Below are 27,606 nucleotides of genomic sequence, written 5' to 3'. Positions count from 1 at the left end.
AATGACTTGGACTTTAGCCCCCCCCTCGGACACACCTGTGGACTACACCAGGTACAAATGACTTTTTGTTGCACTCCCTCATGGAGCTACATGCGGATTATACTAGGGTCAGTCCACTCTAGGTGGACACGCACTGACCTTTTGCACCTTAATCCCTTGTATAACGCACTGACTTTTTTTGGGTCTTTTTATTGTGCTCCTTAAGCACCTTAACGTCCTTGTCTATCATGCACAGTATAAGTATAACATGCACAGTACAATACATTGCTGCTATGCTCAGGCACCTTAGTTTAGTTTTTTTAGTTTTATTTATTATCTCAGGTAATTTGTAAATATGTAGATAACTTGTCTGGCCTTCTGTTGCTCTCTTGTTTTTGATCTCCTTCCCACCTGCCCCCCACCCTCTTCTTCTCCCCCCCCCCTCTTCTTTCTATGGAAACTAACGTTGCGATGGGAACGATGTACAAAAAAGAATTTCACCCACTTTTTTACCTTGTAAACCTGTGATGTGACAATAAAACTGATTCTGATTCTGATTCTAGTACATGTTATTATGTGCCCTATAGTAAAGTGAAGACCGTTCATCATTTACAACTGTCTGTTAATGTGACTTTCTCCTTACCTGGCTTTCATGAATGCAGACACAAAACAATTACTAGAATTATCTTTCATGTTTAATAAATGATTCGTAAGACATTCGTAAAGAGTATGTAGACCATTTGCAAATGTTATCATGTGCCTTGTTGTAAAGTGAAGACTATGCATTATTATTTCATGTTTAACAATGATTAGTAAAACATGTGACATCAAAAAGTGGCAGAAGTAACGTTACAGAGTATAAAAGTATAAAACAATTTATTAAGATATAAAATGTAACAACTCTTGGACACAGCACACGCACTGACATTTAAACAAATAAATTCATCACAACATAATCACAGAGTAGCAGCTTGGAGCCTCTGCAGTCACCACCTCCCAGTGCAGGTTAGCTTTAGCTGCTAAGCTAAACTGCTAAGCATGGAGGACATTACTAGCCTACACATCAAAACAAACATTGTGGAGCCAAACGGCCACCATCAAAATACCCCCTGGTCATAATGCTACTTCATGTGTGTAAGATTAGCCATTTTATGTTACCTTGATCACCTGCAACAAGACAGTTAAAAAACATAAAACATGAATTAGACATATTTCTGTCCAGTCTGTAACAGCATCACTGTTCACTTCCTCAGTGTGTTGCCAGATTTTGCAAAAGAAACAAGCGGCCAGGTCTATGAAAACAAGCCCAAAAGAAGCAACTAGGCTCAGGCCCATGATAACATCTGCAAATGGTTTACATAGTCTTTACGAATGTCTTACGCAACTCCATTTATACCACTATATGAATCGTTTAAGGATTTCCTTTGATTGATTGATTTTTATTAGGCAAAAGAATGTAAAACAACACAGTTACATTTATAATGCTTTTGTCTAAAAGGTCCGGCCAAAAAAGTCCTTGCGGACTTGTTTCCGTTGGGGTCCTTGAGTTAATTTCATAGACATATATAGTACACATTAAATTACATAATTTAATGATGAACAAAATCGAGTATAAATAATGTTTTAATGTGTTTTAAATCATGTTTAAATGATTCTTAAATGTTCTACAATGTTATTATTATTAACCAATGTATATAAATAGTTTATATAAATAGTTTGTCTATGATTATTTTTTTTATCTACAAATAGCTTGTATATATTATATAACAGTTACAAATGATTTAATAATAATTTACAGATGGCTTATTCATGAATAGTTCACTACTTACTAATAGCTTATAAATGATTTGTAACCGTAGTTATAAAGGTTTTAGTAATCATTTACAAATGTCAACAAACATGTTGTTAATGATTTGTTAATAGTGTACAAACTGCTTTTAAACGTTTATAAATGCTTTATAACGGGTCATTATTGTAAAGTGCTACCCAACTGGGAGACAAAGTTGATGCAAAAAAAGGATGAGACCAATAAGGCACTCTTGTGAAAAAGTTAAAAAGCCTTTAACAGTCTGGCTAATGCATACCAAGAATAAGAAATGCACATAAGCGTTGCGGCAACAATGCCTTCATCAGGATGACTAGGGTTTAGTCTCAAGTGATTAAGTTAATTATGTTAATGAATTTTACACAACCAATTACCTCTCACCAACTAATGACACAACTTACATCTCTGTGAAAACATCAGTAACAGCATGTGAAAGGTTAACTCCGCTGCGTCATTACAGGCTAAAATGTTCAAACATTCTTCTAAAATATCTGATCTGCAAGTTCACAACATGATGCTATGTGACACGTTGTAAGCTTGTAGATCGGCTATTTTCAAAAAAGTGTTGAAAGCCTTCCTTAAAAAAACCTACAAGTGTTTGTAATCGTAAACATGATCTGTGTGTGTGTGTGTGTGTGTGTGTGTGTTTTCAGGTTATTTTCGATCTCCTGTGAAAGGAGTTTATTACTTCAGATTCACTGCAGCTAACTATGGATCATCAGAGTATGTGGATATCAAGATGTATAAAAATAATCAGCAGCTCATTTATAACAATGGATACAATAATCATGTATATAATGAATACATATCTAATGGAGTGATAGTAGAGATGGAGAAGGGAGACATAGTAGACATGAGGTTACCTGGTGGTCACTACAGGCTCTCTGATTCCTCCAATCACAACACATTCAGTGGGTTTCTGCTCTATTCTATGTAACACTGACACGGCTGGAAACTCACTGAGTACATTTACTCAAATACTCTACTTAAGTACTTTAGAGATACTTTTTACTTTACTATTTACATGTTTTGATTTCATGTTAATACATCATACCAGTGTTAAAGTGGGGTCCGCGGACCCCCAGGGGTCATTCAGGGGATCCCCAGCTAAATGAGTCAATATAGCAAAAATAATAAATAATATCAATCCATTACTTCTCAGAGGCAAATATTGTACTTTTTACTCCATTACAATTATCCAACTGCTTTAGTCATTAGTTACTTTGTAGATTTAGATTATTAATACAAAACATACATTAACCATTTAAGTCCCATTTTATACTTCGGCTCTTCCAAAATAGCAGATCTACAAGCTCACAACATGTCACAAAGCATCACGTTATGATCTTGTAGATCTGCTATTCTCAAAAGATTTGGATATATTTTGACAAATATAAAAAAGTTAAATAGGCCATTCTGCATAATAAGTACGTAGGCCTAAGTATGTTTTTATAACACTACTTCATACTTTTGCAGGTATTTTATTGTAACAGAGTATTTCTACATTGTGGTTATACTACCGTATACTACTTAATGTCTAAATTGTAACTTGTACTTGTAAATGGTATTTGTACTTTTACTCCAGTAAAAATGTGAGTACTTCTTCCACCACTGGTCCTGGTAGCATTACATTAAAGAGCTTCCATAATGCTCATATTCATGTTGTCAATAAAGACACATTCAAAAGCACTGTTGTGTCTATTGTATGTTTTGTTTTAATGATTATTGATTATTATTATTATTATTGTTTTAATAATAATAATAATAATTACGTTTCACACCCTGTCCGTCCGTCTGTGTGAGAATTATATATTTTATTATAGTTATAGAGGGCAATTGTAATGTATTAAGGCATATTTGGCTTATTAGCCAGTGATCCTTTTACGTTTGCATTCTCTCCTTGGTGTGTTCTGCATCTGGGTTCACTCACTGTCTGCTTTGTCATAAGAAATGTGTCCTCTGCATTTAGCCATCCTAACTATTAACAGCAGTAATGTACACACAGCTCTCTCATGAACTACAGCTGTCCTCATATAGCAGATTAGTGATGTTATGAGGATGCAGCACCTGAAGGTGTTTTGCTATAACCTCTCCCGATAATGAATTGGAGATTGTCTTCCACTCGGAGTCTTTACATCCAAATGGGCTTCGTTTTATTGAAGCATCGATAGTAATGAACCAGAAAATGAACTTACACCCCCATTAAATTAAAGGCCTCCACAAACGTATAATCTCCTGATAACATTGGCGAGTGTCTTGGCTCTGTGTCCTATATTGAGCAGAAACACGTTTACGTTCAGCCTAACATCACGGGGAGACACAGGGGAGAGACTCTCCGCTCTATTCTGTGCCAGTTTTCCCAGCCGCAACGCTTGTTAAATACTGATAATGGAGCTGCGCCGCCCCAATAGGTTATTCTAGCACCTGCTCTACCCGTCACCATTATGCCGACGCCGTTATTTGCGCGTGGAGGTGTGCCCGTGGGCGTGTTGTTGCTATATCCCCCACATTGCAATTCTACAGACACACATGGGTACGGGTTTCGGGGGGGGGTTAGTGGAATCTAATACCACCCGCTGGTTTATAAAATCACCCGTCAAGTGCACACAGACACTACAATGGCTTTGTGCGTTGGACCATGAGCCGTGTTGCCAGCCTTGGCGAGAAATAAGCAACCGCAGTCCGCAGGTCTATGAAAACAAAAAGAAGCAACTATAAGGCCACATGAGCACTTCAAACTACTAACTAGAGCTTTCATATCCCCTAAATATTTCAGCCCGGCTCGACTAATAATTGACAAATTAGGCCCAGCCCAGCCCGTCAGTCATTTTTCTAAAGAAGCCTTATTTCTCATTAAATCTTGGTAATTCGTTAATTCTTCCAGAAGTCTATATTTTATTTAAAAAAACAGCTTGGAGCAAATAGGGCTATATAAATATACACTGCCCCATAACCATTTTAAAAATGATTATGGTTATTCTATGAAATATATGTTTCATAGAATAACCGTAATCATTTTTGCGATGGAGAAATCACATCCAATGTTACCTTCTAATGCCCGCTGCCTGTGCTCTCATAGTGTCTCATTTGAAGAAATAATCCAACATTTACTTTGAGGTGAAAAAGACATGAAGAAAGCTCAATAGTCTGAAGATGTCATGTTATGGTTTAAACTTTAAAGGGGGCTGCTGCGTCATGACAAGACGGATTGATTGATTTGACCTACTTTTGGTTGCGCTGCCCTGTTGATTAATTATTTGGCATCAGCTGGGAATATATAACTATTTTAAATGGCTTTCATATACTCTTGGGGATCTGACTAATATGACAAGTTGATTATTGTGAACACAATAGCCTACGCTACAAATTAATTAATATGTGAATTTATTTGGATGTAAAAAAAACGTAGACCCGGCTCAGCCGGTGCCGACGGGCCGGGTCGGGTCCCGTTGGGTTTGGGCTAAAATCTTAAGCACTTACATTTTTTATAAGATGAGCGGATCATAGTGATTTTCATTTTGGCTGCTGTCTCATTAAACCCATGCTGCGGGTGAATATTATATTATAGCCTATATTATATATATTAGCCTATATTATTATTATATTCCCCGCGTAAACGCTACGTTCATGACCCCCCAAAATAACCATATTTGAACTGGGGACCCCCCCATTTTGTTTGACTCGGTTCCACAGATAAATATTGTGAAAATAGCAGATATACAAGCTCGCCAGGCGTTGGGTGCTCCATTGTGGTCTCGACCCACAGGTTGAGAACCACTGCATTAAAAGCTCCAAGCAAGTTACATGTCTAGTATGTTGTTGACCACGTAATGTAATGTTTTTGGTTTAGTGATAGGCTACTCCGTGGCGCGCGCGCGCCTCATTGTATGCTGTCCAAAATAACAGATCTGTAAGCTGTCGACACGACATGACGCAGCGCCGTTGATAGCTTGTATGTCTGTTATTTTGGGTAGGTAGGCGACGCACATATACGCATCGCAGCAATGTGTCTGGGTTTGAGAGGCTTTGATTGATGTAAACTTAAAGTTTAGCTCTGTTCGGGATTACTGAACAAAGGTGGATGATGAAAGATAACGGGGACAATATGGATGTAAGTTAACTTTAACTGCGTCACTTCAGAGGAAACTATGGAGCAACTTCAGAGATGTTTACACACCCCTGGAATCCATTAGAATGGTGGAAATAGAACGATAACAGCCAACGTGAGTACATAGGCTATAGACCTTTCCTAAAACTGTCCAATTTATTATACCCATGTGCTACTGTTTGTCTGTGTACCACGTAGGAGCGTTGTCGCAACATGATGTAATTAATTATTTGGGAGCAGCCGGTGTGTACCAATAGTATAAATATTTTAAATGGCTTTCATATACTATTCCGGATCTGACTAATATGACAAGCTTATTGTGAACAGAATAGGCTACAAATTAATATAAAAATGTATTTGGATAAAATAAAATAAAAGAAGGAAAACAAGCCCAATGTGGCTTATAATTATCAGACCAGGCAACAGTGCAGAGACTGCAGACAGGGAGATAGGCTAGAGCATATATTGGATCGGGGATGACGGCTAGCGCAGTCTTCTCTTAAAGGCAATGGCTTCTGGCACGGTGATTGGTTTTATCATTGTAACGCCCAAACCACACCTATGCATAATGTAAGGGGTAGCTCAGGTGTTTGGCGGGTGAGAGGGGTGCCACAGAATACCGAATTTTGCGGGGAAACGCCTCTTGCCTAGTCCGAAATCCTTAATTAGTGGTTTGTTCAAATTTCACCCTGAATAGGGCTCTCTTTATTTTAACTACTTAAACCCTATATAGTTGCTGTCGGGTCCAAAACCATTCCTATTTTATTATTTCATATTAATGAATATATGTATTATATATTTAACATCTTAAAATAGTGAAAATAGCCGATCTACTTTTTGCTACTTTTGTGTGACAATAGTATGATGAACCAGCTCAGTGGCACTAGAGTTAGAGTGTCTGCCCGGAGATTGGGAGGTCGGGGGTCAATCCCTGGCCGGGTCATATCAATGGATTGGGATTAAGTCATGCCAAGGGTTGGATTGGGGGGAAGCAGTGGTGGAAAGTAACTAAGTATATTTACTCAAGTACTATACTTAGGTACAATTTGGAGGTATTTTTTTTACTTTACAGGAGTATTTCCAATTTTCAGTACTTTTACTTTTACTCCACTACATCTCAGAGGCAAATATTATACTTTTACTCCTCTACAATTATTTGAAAACTTTAGTTACTTTGTAGATTTTTTATTATTATTACAAAACATACATTAACCACTTCAGCCTTACATACTTCGGCTATTTGAAAATAGCCGATCTACAAGCTCACAACGTGGCGCTTTGTGACGCATTGTGAGCTTGTAGATCTGCTATTTTCAAAAGATGTGTATACATTTCGAAAATGTGTTAAATGGGACATTCTGCATAATGCATACTTTTGGTACTTAAAGTACATTCTGATGCCAATACTTTTACTCATGTACATGCTGGACTTTTACTTGTAACTTGTTGCCCTTGTGAGCTTGTAGATCTGCTATTTTAGCAATTTTTAACAAAAAAGTGTGTGGTTAACATAGCTTTGTTATTAAATTGTTACATTGTGCTCCAACTCTCCGACTAAGAGTCCAATACCTTATTAATGATTTTCACTTCACCAGTGGGTTGACCCAGACCATCTCTCAATTGACCATGTCATTGCAATTGAATACATTGATGAGAGGTATCCTTTAAAAATGACTGCAAACAAATCAATATGTGTCAGTGCCTTCATAACAGAGCAATATTAATACAACTAAATTGGACTATATTAGAACCTATGTGAATATAATTGGCATTAAGATATTTGGATTATTATTCATGCAAACCATACTATTTTTGCACCACCAGGTGGCCCACTTGTGCTATGGTGTGATAACTGCACAAGTACAACAATAAGATGGCCTTGATGAGAAACCTGCACTGAGTACTCAGTACTCAGGCATCTCTACAATGCAGTTTAGACTTTTAAACAGTACCTATTCAAAACATCCATCTATTTAGATATAACTACACTCGAGTATTAGACCATGTTCAGTATATTGCCAAGATTGGAATCAGTCAATAAATCAATTGTAGCCCTTGTGCCACACCCGGATGCCCCTCACTATGAATAATTTAAAGTGTTAGAGGTTCAGGTTTGTCAGTTAATGTTGCACTCTGCAGGTCTTAAGATGTACAAACTATCTGTGCAGGTATCCTCTATGTGGGAAAGGCTCTGCGTAAGGAAATATCAACAGATAGAGAAATACTAGTTACTCTCTGCTTCCCCAATCTCTTTTGAGTGAATCCATTACAACTGCATCACCTTAGAGAGAGGGGGGGGGGGGGGAGAGAGAGAGAGAGAGAGAGAGAGAGAGAGAGAGAGAGAGAGAGAGAGAGAGAGAGAGAGAGAGAGAGAGAGAGAGAGAGAGAGAGAGAGAGAGAGAGATTTAGGATGCACTGGTAGATGAATGAAAGAAAGGAAGAGAGACTAAAGCCTAACTTGTGTAGCCTGGCTCCAGCCCCTGAATCGCTAGCCAACGGCCATTAAGAAAAATATGTTCAGGCGGAGTGAAACAAAATGAAAATTCAGGCTGAAAATAGCCAAGGTGCGGGACACCGTTGTAGGACGAAGTATAAACCTGCCTACAGAGAAATGGACTGTGGAGTTATGTAGCCTCGTTCCCAGCCTTACTCATGTGCGAAGAGAACTTCCGTCGTATGTATTTTCGTATGTATTTTCCCCGGAATATTTTTTTCGACCATTCACGGATCTTTTCATTCACGGAGAATGTTAACCGATTTGTAAAGCGTCAACGTCTTTTCCTTAGGCGGTATACTTCCGCCAAATTCCGGTACTTCCGTTTAGACACTCAATCGACTAGGTCTTGCCCAGCGTGGGAGTTATGTAGGATGCACTGGAGGCTGATTGGTCAATGAACTAGTGTTTGACTATTGTAATCCAATCCACTTCTCTGGACGAGTACAAAAACTTCTAAGTAAAAGCAGACACAAAAATTAATCATTTCATTTCAAGTCCAACCGAAATCCCCACAGGACCGTTCGCTCTCATCGAGAGAGAGAGAGGAAGACGCGTTCCCCTATTCTCTAAGACGTTAACGCCCTCCCCTCGTTTTGTAATCCACATGTGATGAGCATTGATCCGGTGGTCTCCACTGAATGAAAGGACGCTCCTTGGTGGGTTTTCTGGCAATTTGGACGGGAGCTGCAGCCATTATGACACAATGAGCCATGGGAGAAGACACAGAGGATAATAGATAATAGCCTCCTGCATCGATAGCACTCTGACTGGAAGGGCTCTGCCTTCAAATAGTGAAAACCTTGTATGCCCAAAACAGTTCCTTATTTGTTATTTTTCACAACATTTTTAAAGTTGTGAAAACAGCTGATCTACAAGCTCAGCGAGGCGTTGTGAGCTTGTAGATCAGCTCTTTTCACACTACTTTTGTTTGTGCGAGACTTTTGAAGTAGGGCATTAATTTATGAAAAAAACATAAGATTATGGAGATACAAGGTTTCTGCCGGACAGCGACGATATTATACAGCCATCGAGAATGATTGATCAGTAAGCATTTAACTTCAGCTTATTGTATTTATTTGAAAAGGTTATTATTACAATATGGAATCATACACTATGTAACATACAGTGTATGTGACATTGTCAGTAAAACTTGACAAGTTGTTTATCTAAGGACAGTGAATATGCAAAGCGTTACAACCACATGTATCTATCTATGTATTGAGCTAAACCAAATGAGATGTCATCAGTTTAACAGAAGCCAGAACACTATTGATGTGAATTAAGGGGGAAATCCGCCCTTTAGGATATCCAAGCTGTACATAAACAAAGCAAAACTACATTTCCCATAGATTCACACATTACTTGACATTTTGTTGCTGTCGGGCAGAAACCTCATATCTCCAATATTTCACTTTTCATGTTTATTTTTGGTAAATTAATGTCCTATACTTTTAAATACTAGTGTCAAACAAAAACAGCACAAATAAATAGCCGATCTAAAAGCTCACAACGTGTTTGCGTTGTGAGCTTGTAGATCAGCTATTTTTGAACATTTAAACTGAGTTGTCATACAAGCTTTCCACCCGACAGAGACGATGTTCAATTTGGTTGCACATTCAACCTGAACAACAAAAATAGATGACACACTGGTATTTAACACAACAAAACCAGAACAAAAATACTATGCTTCAAATGCAAAGTACTGTAAATGCAAAACACTATATTAATACTCAGCGTCCTTTACAAATGTCATGTACAACATGACTGTAAGGACTTGGTGGTTGTGTGTGTTGATCATGCAGCCTTAGTCGTCGCTTCTTTTGGGCTGGGGTTGTTTTCGTGGACCTGGTTGCTTGTTTCTCTCCCTAGATCTGGCACCGCTGGCTGAGTGACGGTGCAGCGTGTGTTGCAGATCTGGTAGCAGGTCTGTCCGTCCGCTGCGGTGTACGCAGAGAGACACAGGCTGAGCCACGGACGCTCTGCTGCTGAGAGAGAGAGAGAGAGAGAGAGAGAGAGAGAGAGAGAGAGAGAGAGAATAAAGATAATTCTTCAAAAATTACTTTCAACTCCATCTGCATCGATTAAGTGACTGTTAGAAATGAACAGGAGGTGTACAGTATACTAGAGCAGTGCTTCTCAAACCTTTTCTTGCCAAGGACGCCCAAATTGATATGTATGTGGCCGTGGACCCCCACCTGAAAATATGTTGTAAAATATGCCAGGGACCCCCAGAAGCAAAGATTTGTGTTAAAAAATGTTGCCTTTTAAAAAAATATTTAAAGACTTTTAAAGATTTCTAAAAAATAGCGGATCTACATGCTCGTAGTGCGGCACTCGGTGCAACTATTCCACAATCTCTGAATGCTATAGAATCTAGATAGAACTACACCTCCCGAAAGCCGAAAAAGGAAGCTGTAATTTCTTCGTTCACGAAAATATCTTTACATAAATGTTTTTAATTTCCATTTCTGATAAGCAGCAAGCTATATAGACTTTGATTATGTTGATTTATATTAGGACAAATTTGCGCGACTGTAAAGGGATCATTTGAACATTGTGTGAGGCAACAGTCTGGCTAGCGAGCAGTGGTGGAAAAAGTAAAGTAAAGTAAAAAATACCTCAAAACTGTACTTAACTCTTTCACTGCCAGACTTATTTCTGGCTGCTGCGATTTTCTTACCTTTCGAAGTCGTCACAGAAAATTTATCTCCAGTATGATCGATCCCCTGATGGTTGCTAATCACAGAGGGTTTCACTGTGCTTCCGCGAAAAAAGAAAAAAGAAAAAAGAAAAAAGAAAAAAGAAAAAAGAAAAAAGAAAAAAGAAAAAAGAAAAAAGAAATCGCAACTTTCCGTTCGCTTTTATACGCCTTTGAAAATAGCATGTCTCGGCCAAAAATACATAGTAAAAAAAAAAAAAAGACACAGTACAGGATTTTTAAGTAATAAGTTAACCAAGAAGTGAATGGAGCAGCAATCTTCGGATCACGATATCTTGGGTTTGGTGTGAGAAAAACGAAAACATATAAATAAAGAAATATGTTTTTTTACGTCAGTGGCAGTATTGGTAATCGGAAAAAATATGTTTTTTACGTCAGTGGTAGTGCAGTACTAGAGTAAATGTACTTAGTTACTTTACACCACTGCTTTTCAGAGCGTCCGTTGCTCCAGACTGTATGACGGAAGCATTTGAACATTGTGTGAGGCAACAGTCTGGCCATGCGAGAGACTATCTATAATAAGACATAACAGTGGTGTTTTGTACTGTCTGGTACTGGTAAATCTCACTGGCCTTGTGCCCAGAAAGGTTGCCTATGCCCCTGCTCTAAAAAAGAAAAGTGGTTTTGAAGGGAGTCTAATGTCAACATTGCTTCACATCGTCCCAAGGACTCTAAAGGAAGGTCTCTACACGGCTCTCACAGCACAGGGCCTTAACCCATTCAATCCAGGAATGCATCTGTGTCATTTTAGATTTCTTTGGCTATTCAAAAATAGCAGATCTATAAGCTCATAGCGCGGCACCGAGTGCCGCACTATGAGCTTGTAGATCTGCTATTTTTTGAAAAATCTTGAACATTTGTGCAAATCTTTGAATATATATATATATATATATATAATATATTTTTAAAGCAAACATTTTTAACTCCAGTATTTGCTTCTGGGTGTCCATGGAACAAAAACATTTTGAGATGGGGGTCCGGGTCCAAATACATATAATTGTGGGGGTCCTTGACATGGAAAAAGTTTGAGCCCTGATATAGCAACCAAACAACACAAAATATCTGTATTTGGCCAAATCTGTATTTAGCCGTCCCTGGGACCCCCAGAAGCAAAGATTTGAGTTACAAATGTTCGCTTTAAAAGAATATATACAATCAAAGATTTGCACACATTTTCAAAAAATAGCAGATCTACAAGCTCATAGTGCGCCGTGCGGCACTCGGTGCCACGCTATGAGCTTGTACATCTGCTATTTTTGAATAGCCAAAGTGTAAAATAATGGTTATAGCTAAAATCTTACAATGACACAGATGCGTTCCCGGTCTTAATGGGTTATCTCCTTGATCCTCAATCAGTTGCTTGTTTTTTTCTCTCCTCTGCAATGAATTCCTGTTCCACGAGGCTGGAAGCTAATCCTGACTCCTGGCTCGCTAATGGGGAGAGAGAACTCGCTGCTGTTTGTCAATATGCTTCATTAGCCCGCCGGTACAGATTTACGTGAGGTTACACATGCTGTCCTTGGGACTGGCTGGAGGAGCAGCTCACTTCTCTTCTGGTCTGTTGATGAAGGAACGTCTTTTCTATTACAGCCCGCTGCCATCAACGCAATTCAACACTAGGGATGACATCGGCTGAAATGAGATTTTTTTCAAGACAATAATAGCTCAATCTTAATAAACTCATGTCAGAATGTCAGACGGCGACGTCAGTCCTTCTGCCAATTAAAGAGCCTGAACCAAGCCAGATTTTTGGGGTCAGACGCCAATCCCCATTTTGACGAGTTTACTCATATTTTAGTCAGAAAAGTTTTCAAATCATTTCGAAAAACTTGGATTTGATTAACGTTTCTATTTGAGAACATTTAACTACCGGTAATCTTTTATTTGTGTCCGGGTAGCTCATTCGGTAGAGCTCTCAACTTTGGATCACAAGGTCATGGGTTCGATCCCGGGCACCGCCGACTCAGGGTATGAGTATAGCGCAGTCAAATTATTGGCTTAGGAATGCGACAAGAACAAAAAAATGAATTCAAAATGAATTCAAGGCTTCATGGGGTGTGTAATTGATCGAAAATAAGTACTTTTTTGGATGAACTATCCCTTTAACATCTGACTCTCCGAACTATAGTTCGGAAAGCCTTTCCGAACCGGGAGATGTTCAGAGTAAGTTTTGCACTTTAACCATAACCCTGGATTTTAAAACCTTATTATCAACAAGCTGACAAGGCAACGCGTGTTGAGGTTTGATACCCAGCAATGCTCGGGTTATTGCGTCTCTCTGCCCTCACCTGCCAGTGAGGAGCCCCCAGTAGGAGGACGTAGTGCCTCCGTCTTACTCCTCCCGCCCAACACTCCCCACTGACAGGTTCCACCCCCCCAACCTGTAGGATTACATGCAGTGACAAATATCACCCTCCTCCCCGCCCGGCTTCCAATTGGTCAAAACACGGGCCAATTGTGTTCGTAGAGACGCTCGACAAAGCCGGATGCACCACAACCTCACAACCTCTGTGGTAGTGCACTGCGTCAACCGAGCGCCAATCTTCTTTTATTATTAATATTCAAAAGAATATCCAAATATGGATTCATATTTGTAGACTTACCCGTACCCGTGCCCCTCCCGGGTGGGCAGAGTGTATCCATGGTTTTCTTGACGATGTTCTGCTGCTCCTGGCTGAAGCCCACCTCCTCTGCTGACACGTTGAAGAACAACTCCTGATGTGGTCCAAATTTTCAAAAAAGAAATAAAAAGGAAAACATTTTAACAACACAAATCTTGTATTGGGCACAAAATATTTTCAGAGAAGGGGGGAGTCCATGGACAAATACATCATATTTTTGGGGTCTTTGACATCACAATATTTGAGAACCTTTTGGGCTTCTTTGCTCCTCCTGGCACTTTACTTTTTATATTCTGTTTCTTTGTATTGTTTTTATATTGTGCTAAATCAAATCAAATAATAAAAAAAGAACCACTGATTTAAACAACATTAGGAAGCAAGCCCAAAAAAACGCAAGCCGCAACCACCAATATTTACAACAACATAACAACAAGCACAAAGTTGCTTATAATAAGCGGACATGGCAACGCTGGTCAAGATGGGGTTAACACACTGGCACACAAGAGCGTGGACCTCATGGAGGTCTAATGGTCTATTTATCCTTCTCTGGCATGCATGAAGAGAGCACAGAGTCAACAGTCATTAATACGTGTTAGTCTGGCTCTTCTTCAGGGCTTGATATTTGCACTGACTCTTAATTAGGCTGGGATTACCATCCGCTCCCAAGTCAAACACTCAGTTTGCTACAAGCTTAATTCATTAAGACCGGGAGCACATCTGTGTCATTTTTTAGATTTCTTTGGCTATTCAAAAATAGCAGATATACAAGCGAGTGCCGCGCTATGAGCTTGTAGATATGCAAAAACATTTTTTATCATGAACATTTTTGCAAATCGTTCAATATATATATTTTTTAAGCGAATATTTGTAACTCAAATCTTTGCTTCTGGGGGATTCTACAAATGTCTTCTAAACTGTTTTATGAAAAAACTTATGTTGCTATATCACTTTTTCATGTCAAGGACCCCAAAAATTATATGTATTTGGCCACGGACCCCTATCTAAAAGTATTTTGTTCCAAGGACCCCCAGAAGCAAAGATTTGAGTTAAAGATGTTCGCTTGAAAAAAGACACATATATTCAAAGACGTGTACACATTTTCACGATTTCTTTTTTTTTTTGCAGATCTACAAGCTCATAGCACGGCACTCTGTGAGCCAAAGAAATCAAAAAACAATTACACAGATGCGTTCCCGGTCTTAATGGATTAAAGGACAACTTCACCCATTTTCAAACCTTCTTCATAAGGTTACGTGCTATGGATACGGACAAAGCCTTCTGTCTGTCTAATTTAGTCCGCCTTTGTGCTCGTTATTAATTATTAATTATGTCGTTCCTTTTCTGAGAGCTTACCGATACAGACAACACGGTGCAGTACCAGTACATCTAGTTCAAGCAAGACAAGATGAAGGCAGAATGGCTGAACGTTTTTGAGGAGAGGTTGTGGGCGACAATTTGTAAACATTACTGTATGACGTCATTTCGTCCAGGCAAAGGGACACACATTACAGGAGGAAGTCCACCCTGGGACACTCACCTTAAACTCCATATGGACAAATACAAGGATACTTCTCATCAATATACATTTAATTTAGCATGTACATTTGAGAGGCTTCCAGATCATTGCAAATATATATATCTAATTTTAAATGCTCATTGGCCATTTATAGGCCAATATTGTACCAGGTACTGTCAATACGGTGTACAGCAGCATCAGATGGACTTCACACAACGTGTCGAAAGTATAATCCATACCAGTGTCAGTCTACTTTAGGTGGATTATGCGGTCGACATGCGCTGACATTTTGCACCTTAATCCCATTTACAACGCACTGACTTTTGTCTCTTTTTGTGTTTTTCTAGCAACTTAACTAACGTCCATAAGTATATCATGCACAGTATAGATCTGCTGCTATGCTCACACACTGTTATACCCCCCCCCCCCTTCTTCTTCCCTTTCTTATTCTGTGATGTGTGACAATAAATCTGATTCTGATTCTGAACGTCAATGTCCAAACGTAACAAATCACTGCCGTTTGTTTGTTTACTAACTGGCTTGAACCTAGTGGTATTTAGGACACGTATTGCAAGACCTCAATGTGTCCACAAGATTGGTCACATATTTCAGCAGGTCACCAATTTCACCGTAACACTGGAGGATGGAGGCGGCATACATATTAGTATTGGAAATCTGGCTCATGATTGATCTAGATCTCAACCTTTCACTCTGAACTGCCCTCTAGTGGACGTGCCACTCCTTAACGTCCATGCCAACGTAAAGGAGGCGTTCACGTATGGGTCCCAGAGGGATAAAAATAAAATAAAAAAGAAAGGCATCTTAACTTACAGCATCTCTGTAGAGCAGGGCCTCCAGGGTGTCTGTAGCATCCTGCAGCAGCAGCTTCATGACCAGCACATACCGCAGCAGCTGCACCCCCATGGCTGGAGAACAGATGGAAACACACCATAAAAACCTTTAAACTACAGTGATTTAAGAGAGGAGAGGAGAGGAGAGGAGAGGAGAGGAGAGGAGAGGAGAGGGGAGGGGAGTAGAGGTGAGGGGAGGGGAGTCGAGAGGGGAGAGAGGGGAGGTGAGAGAAGGGAGAGGAGAGAGGGGAGGGGAGAGGAGAGAGGGGAGGGGAGAGGAGAAAGGGGAGAGGAGAGAGGGGAGAGGATAGAGGGGAGGGGAGAGAGGGGAGGAGAGAGGGGAGAGGAGGTGAGAGGAGAAAGGGGAGGGGAGAGGATAGAGGGGAGGGGAGGTGAGAGGAGAAAGGGGAGGGGAGAGGAGAGAGGGGGGGAGAGAGGGGAGGGGAGGGGAGAGGGGAGGGGAGAGAGGGGAGGGGAGAGGGGAGAGGAGAGAAGAGTGAGGGGAGGGGAGAGAGGGGAGGGGAGGGGAGGTGAGAGGAGAAAGGGGAGGGGAGAGGAGAGAGGGGAGGGGAGAGAAGGGAGGGGAGAGGAGAGAGGGGAGGGGAGGTGAGAGGAGAAAGGGGAGGGGAGAGGAGAGAGGGGAGGGGAGAGGAGAGGAGAAAGAGGAGGGGAGAGGAGAGAGGGGGGGAGAGAGGGGAGGGGAGGGGAGAGGGCAGGGGAGAGAGGGGAGGGGAGAGGGGAGAGGAGAGAAGAGTGAGGGGAGAGAGGGGAGCGAGGGGAGGGGAGGGGAGGTGAGAGGAGAAAGGGGAGGGGAGAGGAGAGAGGGGAGGGGAGAGAGGGGAGGGGAGGGGAGAGGAGAGAGGGGAGGGGAGAGAGGGGAGGGGAGGGGAGAGGAGAGAGGGGAGGGGAGAGAGGGGAGGGGAGAGGAGAGAGAGAAGAGTGAGGGGAGGGGAGGGGAGGTGAGAGGAGAAAGGGGAGGGGAGAGGAGAGAGGGGAGGGGAGGGGAGGTGAGAGGAGAAAGGGGAGGGGAGAGGAGAGAGGGGAGGGGAGAGAGGGGAGGGGAGGGGAGAGGAGAGAGGGGAGGGGAGAGAGGGGAGGGGAGAGGAGAGAGAGAAGAGTGAGGGGAGAGAAGAGTGAGGGGAGGGGAGAGAGGGGAGGTGAGAGGAGAGAGGGGAGAGGGGAACATTTTACAACCACAGGTGCTGAATCAGGACAGGAGAAACATGTCAGAGAGGAAAAAGGCAGAGCGTTGTTACATACGAATACGATGCTGATCCCCATTCTGCAGAGTCTGAGCCCATCGATTACCCATCAGTTTGAAACATAGACCGTAAAAAATATGAACAGCGTCACGCCATTGGTTTCTACAGACCGTAAATGAAGCCTATTTTGCAGTGCTTTCAAATCCGCTGTCTTTCTAAATCCGGTTGATATCTGGTCCGAAATGCAAACGGGAATTAATGCTATTGGCTGAAACCGCAGCGAGGGCGGGTCTTCACTCGGTAGAACCAGTAGGGTGTAAATGTTCGGCAAAAACACATCCGCTTGAATAGAGCCTAATTGCTTCTGCAACCAGCACCGCTGAAACAGCGAGACTACAGGCCATTCATATGAACTGTCACACTTCCTATATAGCCTACATTTACAAGCCGGATGCTAGCCCCTTGGTTTGAAAAACATATTCCAAAATAGAAAATTTAAAAAAATAGCAGATCTACAAGCTCACAACTCGCTTCGAACGTGTTGAACATTTCCGCCTATAATGATAAGCCCAAATTAGGGACGCCAGGTTGAATGTGCTTAAAAGTCGGCACACATCAGCTGCATGAAGGCCCATACATGTTTTTTTTCTGACGTTTTAGGAAAGGGATGTGATATAACAACACATTGATGTCAGAACTTCTGATGGCTGGTCTCAGAACTTTTTTCTCAAAACCTCCTGCACCTCCACATGTCCTGACTCTATGAACCAGTTCAGAAAGCCCGTCCCAAACGGAAGTTATTTTCATATTACTCACTCAATGTCTCGCTTATGGGAGAGCGTTCCCTGTGATCACGCCAGGGGGCGCTCTAACATAAGCGAGATATCTTGCTCGTAATACTCAAATAACCGAGGTTATGTTTGTAACCTATAGTTAGTTTTCATATTACTCACTCAATGTCTCAAATAACCGGGGTTATGTGTGTAACCGTTTCTTCCCACGTCGGAAGGAGCATGGGAGGAGCCTTAACTGCCGATACCAATGTCATCACAAAAGGTCTAATAATCGACCAGACCGATTCTGGCTCTAGTCTTTACCAGTGGTGGAAAAAATACCCAAACGTTTGACTTAAAGGCATACTAGGTAACGTTTTCAACAAAACTAAAGTTAAATTGTATATCTTTTGTGAGTGGCAAAAGTTTCACAACACCCACTCCATGAATTTCACCCCCGGAAGCCTTTTATTTATATATTTACTATTGAACGGTGAAGGGGGGGACTTTCCCGGGGAAATGACGTCATCTGGCCGGAAAACGGAGGCGGAAATGCACTGGTTTCCTGTTTGGCCAGGAACTAACGCAACGGTTTCCTGTTTGGCCAGGAACTACCGCGCTAATAACAAAAAGGAACCTCACGCTGATTTTAAGAGAATGTAGGATTGGAAGATCGAAAAAGAACAGAAAAAGAAAGCACAGCTCATGGTAACTAATGCTCCACTGGCTAAGAGAAACGATCTGTAGATAGTATAAAACAATTAAAAGATCGCTTTTTGAAACGCTTCCGGCTTCCGGTGAAAACGAATGGAATTCTGGGTAATCGAGGACTACGGAAATTGTATGCAGTGACGGTAGTGACCAGCAGAGGTTGCTAAAAATCGTTATTTGTGATTCTGCATTGTACAACTTTAAGTAAAAGTATCAATACTGCAATGTAACAAGTACTCATTATGCAGAATGTCCCATTTCACAAGTTTTCAAATGTATGAAATCTTTTGAAAATAGCCGATTTACAAGCTCACAATGTGTCGCATCGTGACGCATTGTGAGCTTGTAGATCAGCTATTTTCAAATGGCCGAAATTTATATAGGGATGAAGCGGGTAATGTATGTTTTGTAAAAAACAAAAAAAAGTAAGTAGTAACTCAAGTTTTCAAATAATTGTAATGGAGTAAAAGTACAATATTTGCCTCTGAGATGTAGTGGAGTAGACAATTAGAAATACTCCAGTAAAGTAAAAATACCTCAAAATTGCAGCAGCAGCAGAATAGTAAAAAGGCAAACAGACAGGGTAAGAAGCAGACAGACAGGGTAAGAGGCAGACAGACAGGGTAAGAAGCAGACAGACAGGGTAAGAAGCAGACAGACAGGGTAAGAGGCAGACAGACAGGGTAAGAAGCAGACAGACAGGGTAAGACACAGGAGAGCGTTTCAAACAGGACGGGCAGGGGGAAGTGGCCTTTAAGCAGGATCAAAGTAACACCATCAGACAGAGAGGAGATAAGCAGCACATAAATCATCAGAGACCACACACAGTCACACACACACAAACATGTTGTGGATGTGAGTGTGTGTTTGTGCGTTTGTGTGTGAGTGTATGTGTGTGTGTGTGTGTGTGTGTGTGTGTGTGTGTGTGTGTGTGTGTGTGTGTGTGTGTGTGTGTGTGTGTGTGTGTGTGTGTGTGTGTGTGTGTGTGTGTGACTCTGTGTGTGTGTGTGTGTGTGTGTGTGTGTGTGTGTGTGTGTGTGTGTGTGTGTGTGACTCTGTGTGTGTGTGTGTGTGTGTGTGTGTGTGTGTGTGTGTGTGTGTATAAACAGAACTGCTTACGGAGGATAAGAGACAGGTCAACAGCAGTGTAAACATCAAAACGCAGAGACAACTGAGGTCACGACACACACACACACACACACACACACACACGCAGGCAGGCAGGCAGGCAGGCAGGCAGGCAGACAGACAGACAGACAGACAGACAGACAGACAGACAGACAGGCAGGCAGACAGGCAGGCAGACTCCTTGGCATTGGAAATGTTTGTGAACCCCTGATCAAAAGGGAAGGACAAACGGACACGGACGGATGGTTCTCAAAGTGGGGTCCGGGGACCACCCAAGGGTACTTGTAGGGATTCCAGGGGGGTCCCCTGGAGCAAAAAAAGTTAACATCAAAACCAGTCGGGCCATTGGGCCGCTTATAGATTTTCAACCGAGAAAACCCCGCCTTCGACAGCATCACCAGACCCCTGAATCGCTAGAATATATTTTTAATGGGTCGTGGCTAGCGATTCAGCAGCTGGAGCCAGGCTATATTTAATGCAGAGCAGTGGTTTTCAACCATTTTCATATCACGGTCCATTATTTATTCGGCATTTGAGCAACGGAACCACCGTTTGATGAGATTTAGACTCTCAGACCCAAAATGTAGAATATTTTGTTAATGGTTGGGTAAAGATTTTGTCCACAATTCCATGCTGTATTGATGTTGGTACAATAGGAGAGATAACAGGCAAATGTTGAAAAAAAAAAACAATTCTTCTACATACTCTAATTGTGTAGACTTCTTAAGTAATGCAGATGTTTAACAATAATTTAACTCTTGAGAGCGTAAAATGAAACCAAATGGACCCGCAAATGGGTCCATTTGGTTTCATTTTACGCTCTCAAGAGTTAAAGATCTATAAGGGTCCATTTGGTTTCCAACTCTCAATCATTTAGCTGGGGACCACCTGGAACCCCCTCAAGGACCACTGGTGGTCCCCGGACCACTGGTTGAGAACCACTGATGTAGAGCGAAAACAGAAAAGACACTAGTACAGAGCCCTGAGGGACTCGGGTCAACCCAGTGCATACAGTACCTGCAGCGACAGTCTTCTCATTAATGACGTCCACGTCTTCAAATGGATTTGGTTCAGCCAGGTTCACTTCAGAACACTGCTTGCATCTGAAATGCACACAATAGGAATCCCTTACAGTACATGAATTGCCCCGTTAACACCCACAAAAACAATGAGTTGATACGTGAAATAAACACGCTTCAAGGTTATTTGAATTCATTAAAAAAAAACGATTTAATAATCAATAAGAACACAATCAATAGTTGCAGCCCTTACATAATAAACATAACATCAGTAAACGTCCTCGAGGGAATTGTGTGCTACCAGCGCACACCATGCTGCTACGCAAATCAGCAGCAAAATAATATAAATCATTCATGTAACACAGCTAGAGATGAAACTATTAATACAAATACATCAATAACTGATTTATTTATTTAGGGTTAATAGCCCAGCCCTAATGTGTGCAGTACAGTTTTTTTGTGTGTAATTTAATACATCGGTTTAGTTATGTATAGTATCATGTCAGAATGTCTATAGATGTGTTTTTAACAACTTCACCAAAAAGTTATGTTTTGTCTGCTGGGTAACGTACAGTATTAAGCAATTTCAAGATGTCTGTTTTTCATTCATTTGGGCTCGTTAACTTGCACTCACCCTTTTTTTTTAGTATTTTACTTTACTGACCTTTTATTATGGTGACATGGTCTATAAAAATCACATTAATTGAATAATGATAAAGACTAGGCCCTGTCCTACCTGAAAGCTCCCCCATATTCCCCGTATCCCATCCCCCATACCACACAAAATCATGGATTTAAAGGGATAGTTCACCCCAAAAAAATTCTTTTGTCGCCCTACAGTAAGTCAATTATTTGATGACCAGCGGACCGGTAGGCAGCGGTTCCAGTAGGAGACACAAAGGAGACTCTTTGTATCTCCTACCGGAACCGCTGCCGGTCATCAAATTATTGGCTTAGGAATGCGACAAAAAAAAAATATATATCCATGAACTCCATGGGGTGACTAATCGATAGGAAAAGTCATTTTGAGGGTGAACTATCCTTTTACACAGTGCCAAGTGATGGCATAGAAACAAACTTTAAAATGTGTTGTAGGGCATTCCAGGAATTGGGGGGCATTAACACATTAACCGCCAAGAACGTAGTCCTACGGTCCGTTAAATCCAACTGTTAAGCGCCGAGACCGTAGCCCTACGGTCCACGGTCTTTTCGCGCTAAAAATTTCCGGGTGCACTTTCGGATTTTTTTTGATCCACTTCCGTTTCCGGTTTGATGACCGGAAACAGAATTATTTGGGATCCGGTTTTGACGATCACGTCCGCCCTCGTTCTACAGACGAAACTGAAACTCAATTCTCTTCCTGTAGTTTTTTCTCCTCGCATATCACTGTTTAACGTAATCCGCTCTAACTACAACATGGATACCCCGTTTGATACGTGGTTTTCACTGGGAGATACAGTGAGATGTCGCAGATGTAAACAGACCGTGTAGAGCTCAATCTTAAGGATTTTAACAAGATCTATGGCGACATGAAAAAAACAAAAAAACAACAATAACACCTTGGCACTGGTGAGTACATTATGAGATTAACCTCTGGCGGTCGATGTGTTAAAAGAAAAAGGATGCTGGGGTTCAAGTGGTTAAAGGGATATTTCACTTTCAAAAAAACGTTTGGTCATTTTATCGTCTACTCAGGCCTTTGTGAGCCCTCAAGACAGTTTTTAAGTTGCTCGATTCAGTATTTAGATATTTGATATACATTTTATCAGACACGCCCCCTTCCTATACAAACCCATTGTAACTTCAAACTCCACTTTAACCATGTTAGATTCATAAAAAACACCCGTCCTTGGTTCTGGTGTCTCATAGAGCCGCCCTAATACGCAAGGGGGCCGTGTTTTTTCAATTACCTTTTTCATTTATTTTTTATATTGTTTTTGGAAAATGAAAAAAAAATAAAATACAATAAAAAAATAAAATAAAATAAATGAAAAAAATTATCAGAAAAACACGGTCCCCTCACGTATTAGGAGGGCAGTATGAGTTACCAGGACCAAGGACAGGTGTTTTCGATGAATCTAACATAGTTAAAATGGAGTTTGAAGTTACAATGGGTTTGTATAGGAAGGGGGCGTGTCTGAAAAAAATAATATCAAATATCTAAATACTGAATCGAGCAACTTAAAAACGGTCTGGGGGGCTCACAAAGGCCTGAGTAGACGATGACCCAAAGCTTTTTTGAAAGTGAAATATCCCTTTAACCTGCCAAGGACGCAGATCTGTGTTCTATTTTCAAATTATTATTGTTTTGAAAATTCCACAAGGGGCGCTCTAACACAGCTTAGGAATGGTCCCTCGTCACTCAGAGAAGCAGTAGACGGATGTGACGTCATTAAAAGAAAACACAGTCTTCCGTCCGCCCCAACTATAGGATTTTTAGAAAAACACTTCTAACACTTCTTTCTTTTTTTGTGATGAAAACCACCCATTTTCAACAGGCCATAGCTCCAAAATAGCCGATTGCGGTTGGAATGTTATCATTCCAGTGGATACACGGATCCCTTCTGTACACAACGTGGCTTCCACAGCGTTTCAACGATCGTCTATTAAAGGTAATTACGCTGGCATGGGGATAACAAAAACAATGTTTAATATCTTGGCGGGTAATGTGTTAATAAGGTAGGTATACTGACCCGTAGTATCGCTTTCTTCCCCTTCTTCCCTGGAACAGAAACGGAGCAGAGAGGTCCAACAGCGCCATGTGACCTTGCAGTGACCTGATGGGAACAATGTGTCGGGGTCCGTCTTCTGACTGACAGATCTTACATGTCTCTTCCAACGTCGACCCTGTGAAGAGTCAAGGTCAACTCAAGTTAACCTTCATTTGAATAAAGCATATAGACATCGTATCTCCATATTTCAAATTTAAATGCTTTTATTTTTGCTCCTCGTAAATTACCAAATTGCATTTGGTTCCATTTGTACATCCTCAAGAGTTAGAGAGGGCCTCTCTCTAGTCTCTACCCATTCAGCTAATCTAATTAGTTGGGTGCATTCAACCAAACAATTTGTTACAAAAAAAAAAGTTAAAGTAGAGCACACCGAAGCAGCCTGTCTGAGCCTGGACCAACCATCAGGTTTTTGCTGTTGGGTAAAAAGTTAAAAAACTTTTGGATCCTCTGGTAGGGCTGTGCAATGAACGGAAAAATATATCAAACCTATAATCTCGCTCATATAGGTTAATCGAATAATGAAGAAGCAGGTTTTTTCAACACAAACAATTCTAATACTGTAGATAAAAAAAATACTTATTTTCATGGATATTTTTTTAGTTTTTGTCACATTCCTAAGACAATAATTCAATGACTGGGTGGCTGCTCAGTAAGAGACTCTTTGAGACTCCGCCGGTCATCAACTTATTCTCTTAGGAATGCATTAAAAAAATTAAAATAATGGGTGAACTACCCCTTTAAGCCCTGTATTATACAATGGTGGTGTGCAAAAATAGTGAAAATAGCTCACGTAGCTCACAACATTTGTAGCCTGGAAGTTCCAGACTAATATCTACGCAGTGATGTTAGTCTGGCCATGCTAGACTACAACGTTTGTACCTTGTAGATCTGTTATTTTCACTATTTATTTTTTAAATAATTGTTCATTAATAGGAATCGAGGCAAACGAAAATAATTGTGATATTGATGTGAAGTCATACAGCCTCTAGACTAGTTCTGTTGAGTGTGAACCTGCTTATGTATACAGTCCTCTGGGTTAACCCATTAAGACCTGAGGTCAATTCTACAAATGTCTTCTAAATCCTAAAATAGCAGATATACAAGCTCGTAGCGCGGCACTCGGTGCCGCGCTACGAGCTTGTAGATCTGCTATTTTTGAAAAATCGTGAAAATGTGTGCAAATCTTTGAATACACATAAGCAAACATTTGTAATTCCAATGCTTGCTTCTGGGGATTGCACAAATGTCTTCTAAATCAGTAAACAGTTTTCTGAAAAACTTATGTTGCTATAATATCAGTGGTGTTCAAACTTTTTCATGTCAAGGACCCCCAGAATTATATGTATTCAGTCACCGACCCCCATCTCAAAATATTTTGTTCCAGGGACCCCCCCCAGAGAAAAATATTTGAGTTAAAAATGTTTGCTTGATTTGCGCCAATTTTCACAGATCTTTCAAAAATAGCAGATCTACACGCTCATAGCGTGGCACGAAGTGACGCGCTGTGAGCTTGTATATCTGCTATTGTTTTGATAGCCAAAGTATAACATAATGGTTAAAGTGTCTAAAATCTAAAGGTTAAAGGGATAGTTCACCCCCATTTTTTTTTCTATTGATTAGTCACCCCATGGAGACTTGAATTCATGGATATTTTTTTGTTTTTGTCGCATTCCTAAGCCAATTATTTGATGACCAGCGGACAGGTAGGCAGCTATCCCTTTAACAGTGTTCAACAATATTTCAGTGTCTTTCTCAACAATATAAAAAATAATAAGACTGATGCACACGGTCTGTTTCAAAGATGAAATGTGTGACCTTCTGGCTTTGGAGAAGGTCTCTCTAACCTGGAAGGCAGGCAGCTGCTGATCATAAAAAGAATAATGTCACCCCACAGACAAATGACACAAAAATGCAAAATGGCCCAATAAAAAGGGGGAAACAAGTAAAATGGTAAAATCGCATAATGCAACCTTCTCTGGATCAAGGGACCCACATGAAAATCACAAAAGCGTTCGTGGCCCACCCATCTGACAGTTTTTAAGTTGCTTGATTCAGTATTTAGATATTTGACATACCGGTAATCAGACACGTCCCCTTCCTATACAAACCCATTGTAACTTCAAACTCCATTTGAATCATGTTAAGACTCATTGAAAACACCCGTGCTTGATGACTGACATTGGCCTTCTAATGCGTGAGGGGGCCGTGTTTTTTTCAATTACTTAATGTGAGCTTGTAGATCGGTTATTTTCGAGTGTGACACCCATTTCGAGTGCAGCCCAGCATAAAATGACTTGTCTTAGTTCTACTGGATCTCTTCTCCAGTAGTTCCTCCCCAAAATCTTTCTAGTTTGTATTTGTTGATGAAACTGTCAATATATTTAGTCATAGTCATCATAGCTTTTAGAAAAATTTCGTCAATAGTTTTCAGTCGAGGAAATTAACTGCTTATAGGCTAGTGACAATGGCCCCAAAACATGGAGGTACCCCTACCGGAGGTAGGACCAAACACAATATTTTTATTTTTTGTTTGGGGTGTATAACTTTATTATATCAATTTCACCACTTTTGCAGCAAAATATTTTTATACAACAATCCATTTCATGTATGGGAGGGCCTTAGAGATGAGGAAAAACTGTGTTGTGTTTGGTCGTACCTCCAGTAGAACGCATCTGTGTCATTTTTTGATTTGAGCTAAAAAGCATAATTTTACACTTTGGCTAATAAAAAAATAGCAGATATACAAGCTCATAGCGCGGCACCGAGTGCCGCGCTACGAGCTTGTAGACCTGCTATTTTTGAAAAATTATGAGAATGTGTGCAAATCTTTGAATATATATTGTTTTAAAACATGTTTAACTAAAATCTTTGCTTCTGGGGGGTCCCTGGAACAAAACATTTTGAGAAGGGGGTCGGCAGCCAACTAAATATAATTTTGGGGGTCCTTGACATGAAAAAGTTTGAGCACCACTGATACAGAAACATACGTTTTTTCAGAATACTGTCGGGATTTAGAAGACATTAGCTAAGAATCGGCCTCAGGTCTTAACGGGTTAAAGCTTACCCTGCAAAAAGACCAGAGCCTTTGCTTCACTGAAGACCTGTCGAGGCATGTAAACAGTCATGGGTACGACGGAGTAGGAGCCGGCAATACATTTGACAGGAAGCAGTTTGTCGTCCACAGACGACACGGCCCACTCTGCCTCACAGGGACCACCGTCCTTCATGGCCTCCGAGAAGAGGCCGGCCACCGTGTGATCATCTGGAATGTTCCGCCTGAAGAGGAGGAGGTTGGAACAGGGACAGAGGCACATTAAAAGGAGTAGTTCAACCCCCAAAAAACGAATTTCCCGGATTTAATGGGTTAAAACAGTGGGTTTCAACCCTTTTCATATCAAGGTCCATTACTTATTGGCCACGGAACCACCGTTTGATGAGATTTAGACTCTCTAGACCCAAACCTTAGAATATTTATTGTTGGATAAGATTTTGTCCACAATTCCATGCTGCGTTGATGTTGGTACCATAGGAGAGATAATAACAGGCCAACATTGATCAAAATAACAATTCTTCTACATTCTCTAATTGTGTAGACTTCTTGTAAATTAAGTAATGCAGACGTTTAACAATAATGTAAGTCTTGAGAGCGTAAAATGAAACCAAATGGACCCGTAAGGGTCCATTTGGTTTCATTTTACGCTCTCAAGAGTTAAAGATCTATAAGGGTCCATTTGGTTTCATTTTACGCTCTCAAGAGTTAAAGATCTATAAGGGTCCATTTGGTTTCATTTTACACTCAAGAGTTAAAGATCTATAAGGGTCCATTTGGTTTCATTTTACACTCAAGAGTTAAAGATCTATAAGGGTCCATTTGGTTTCATTTTACACTCAAGAGTTAAAGATCTAATAAGGGTCCATTTGGTTA

General features: G+C 40.8%; 1 protein-coding gene across 4 annotated transcripts in view; it reads right to left on the bottom strand.

The window, feature by feature from the left end:
• Nucleotides 1-9,466: 9,466 nt before the first annotated feature.
• Nucleotides 9,467-27,606, bottom strand: part of pot1 (protection of telomeres 1 homolog) — a 119,094-nt gene continuing 100,954 nt past the window's right edge. For 3 of the 4 annotated variants that reach the window (XM_080438768.1, XM_080438769.1, XM_080438766.1), the window contains 6 exons: nucleotides 26,746-26,957; nucleotides 23,643-23,796; nucleotides 20,948-21,033; nucleotides 16,097-16,191; nucleotides 13,732-13,843; nucleotides 9,467-10,394 (listed from right to left, as the gene is read on the bottom strand). In XM_080438768.1, the coding sequence (XP_080294894.1) occupies nucleotides 10,204-10,394; nucleotides 13,732-13,843; nucleotides 16,097-16,191; nucleotides 20,948-21,033; nucleotides 23,643-23,796; nucleotides 26,746-26,957 (850 nt within the window). In that variant the 3' untranslated portion in view covers nucleotides 9,467-10,203. The remainder of the gene's footprint in view (nucleotides 10,395-13,731; nucleotides 13,844-16,096; nucleotides 16,192-20,947; nucleotides 21,034-23,642; nucleotides 23,797-26,745; nucleotides 26,958-27,606) is intronic. The other variant, XM_080438767.1, reaches the window with a different exon arrangement.

Source organism: Gymnoscopelus braueri, assembly GCF_963280865.1.
Source record: "Gymnoscopelus braueri genome assembly, chromosome: 9".
NCBI lineage: Eukaryota > Metazoa > Chordata > Actinopteri > Myctophiformes > Myctophidae > Gymnoscopelus > Gymnoscopelus braueri.
Note: the sequence above shows the minus strand (reverse complement) of the source record. Positions and strands in the feature narration are given on the sequence as shown.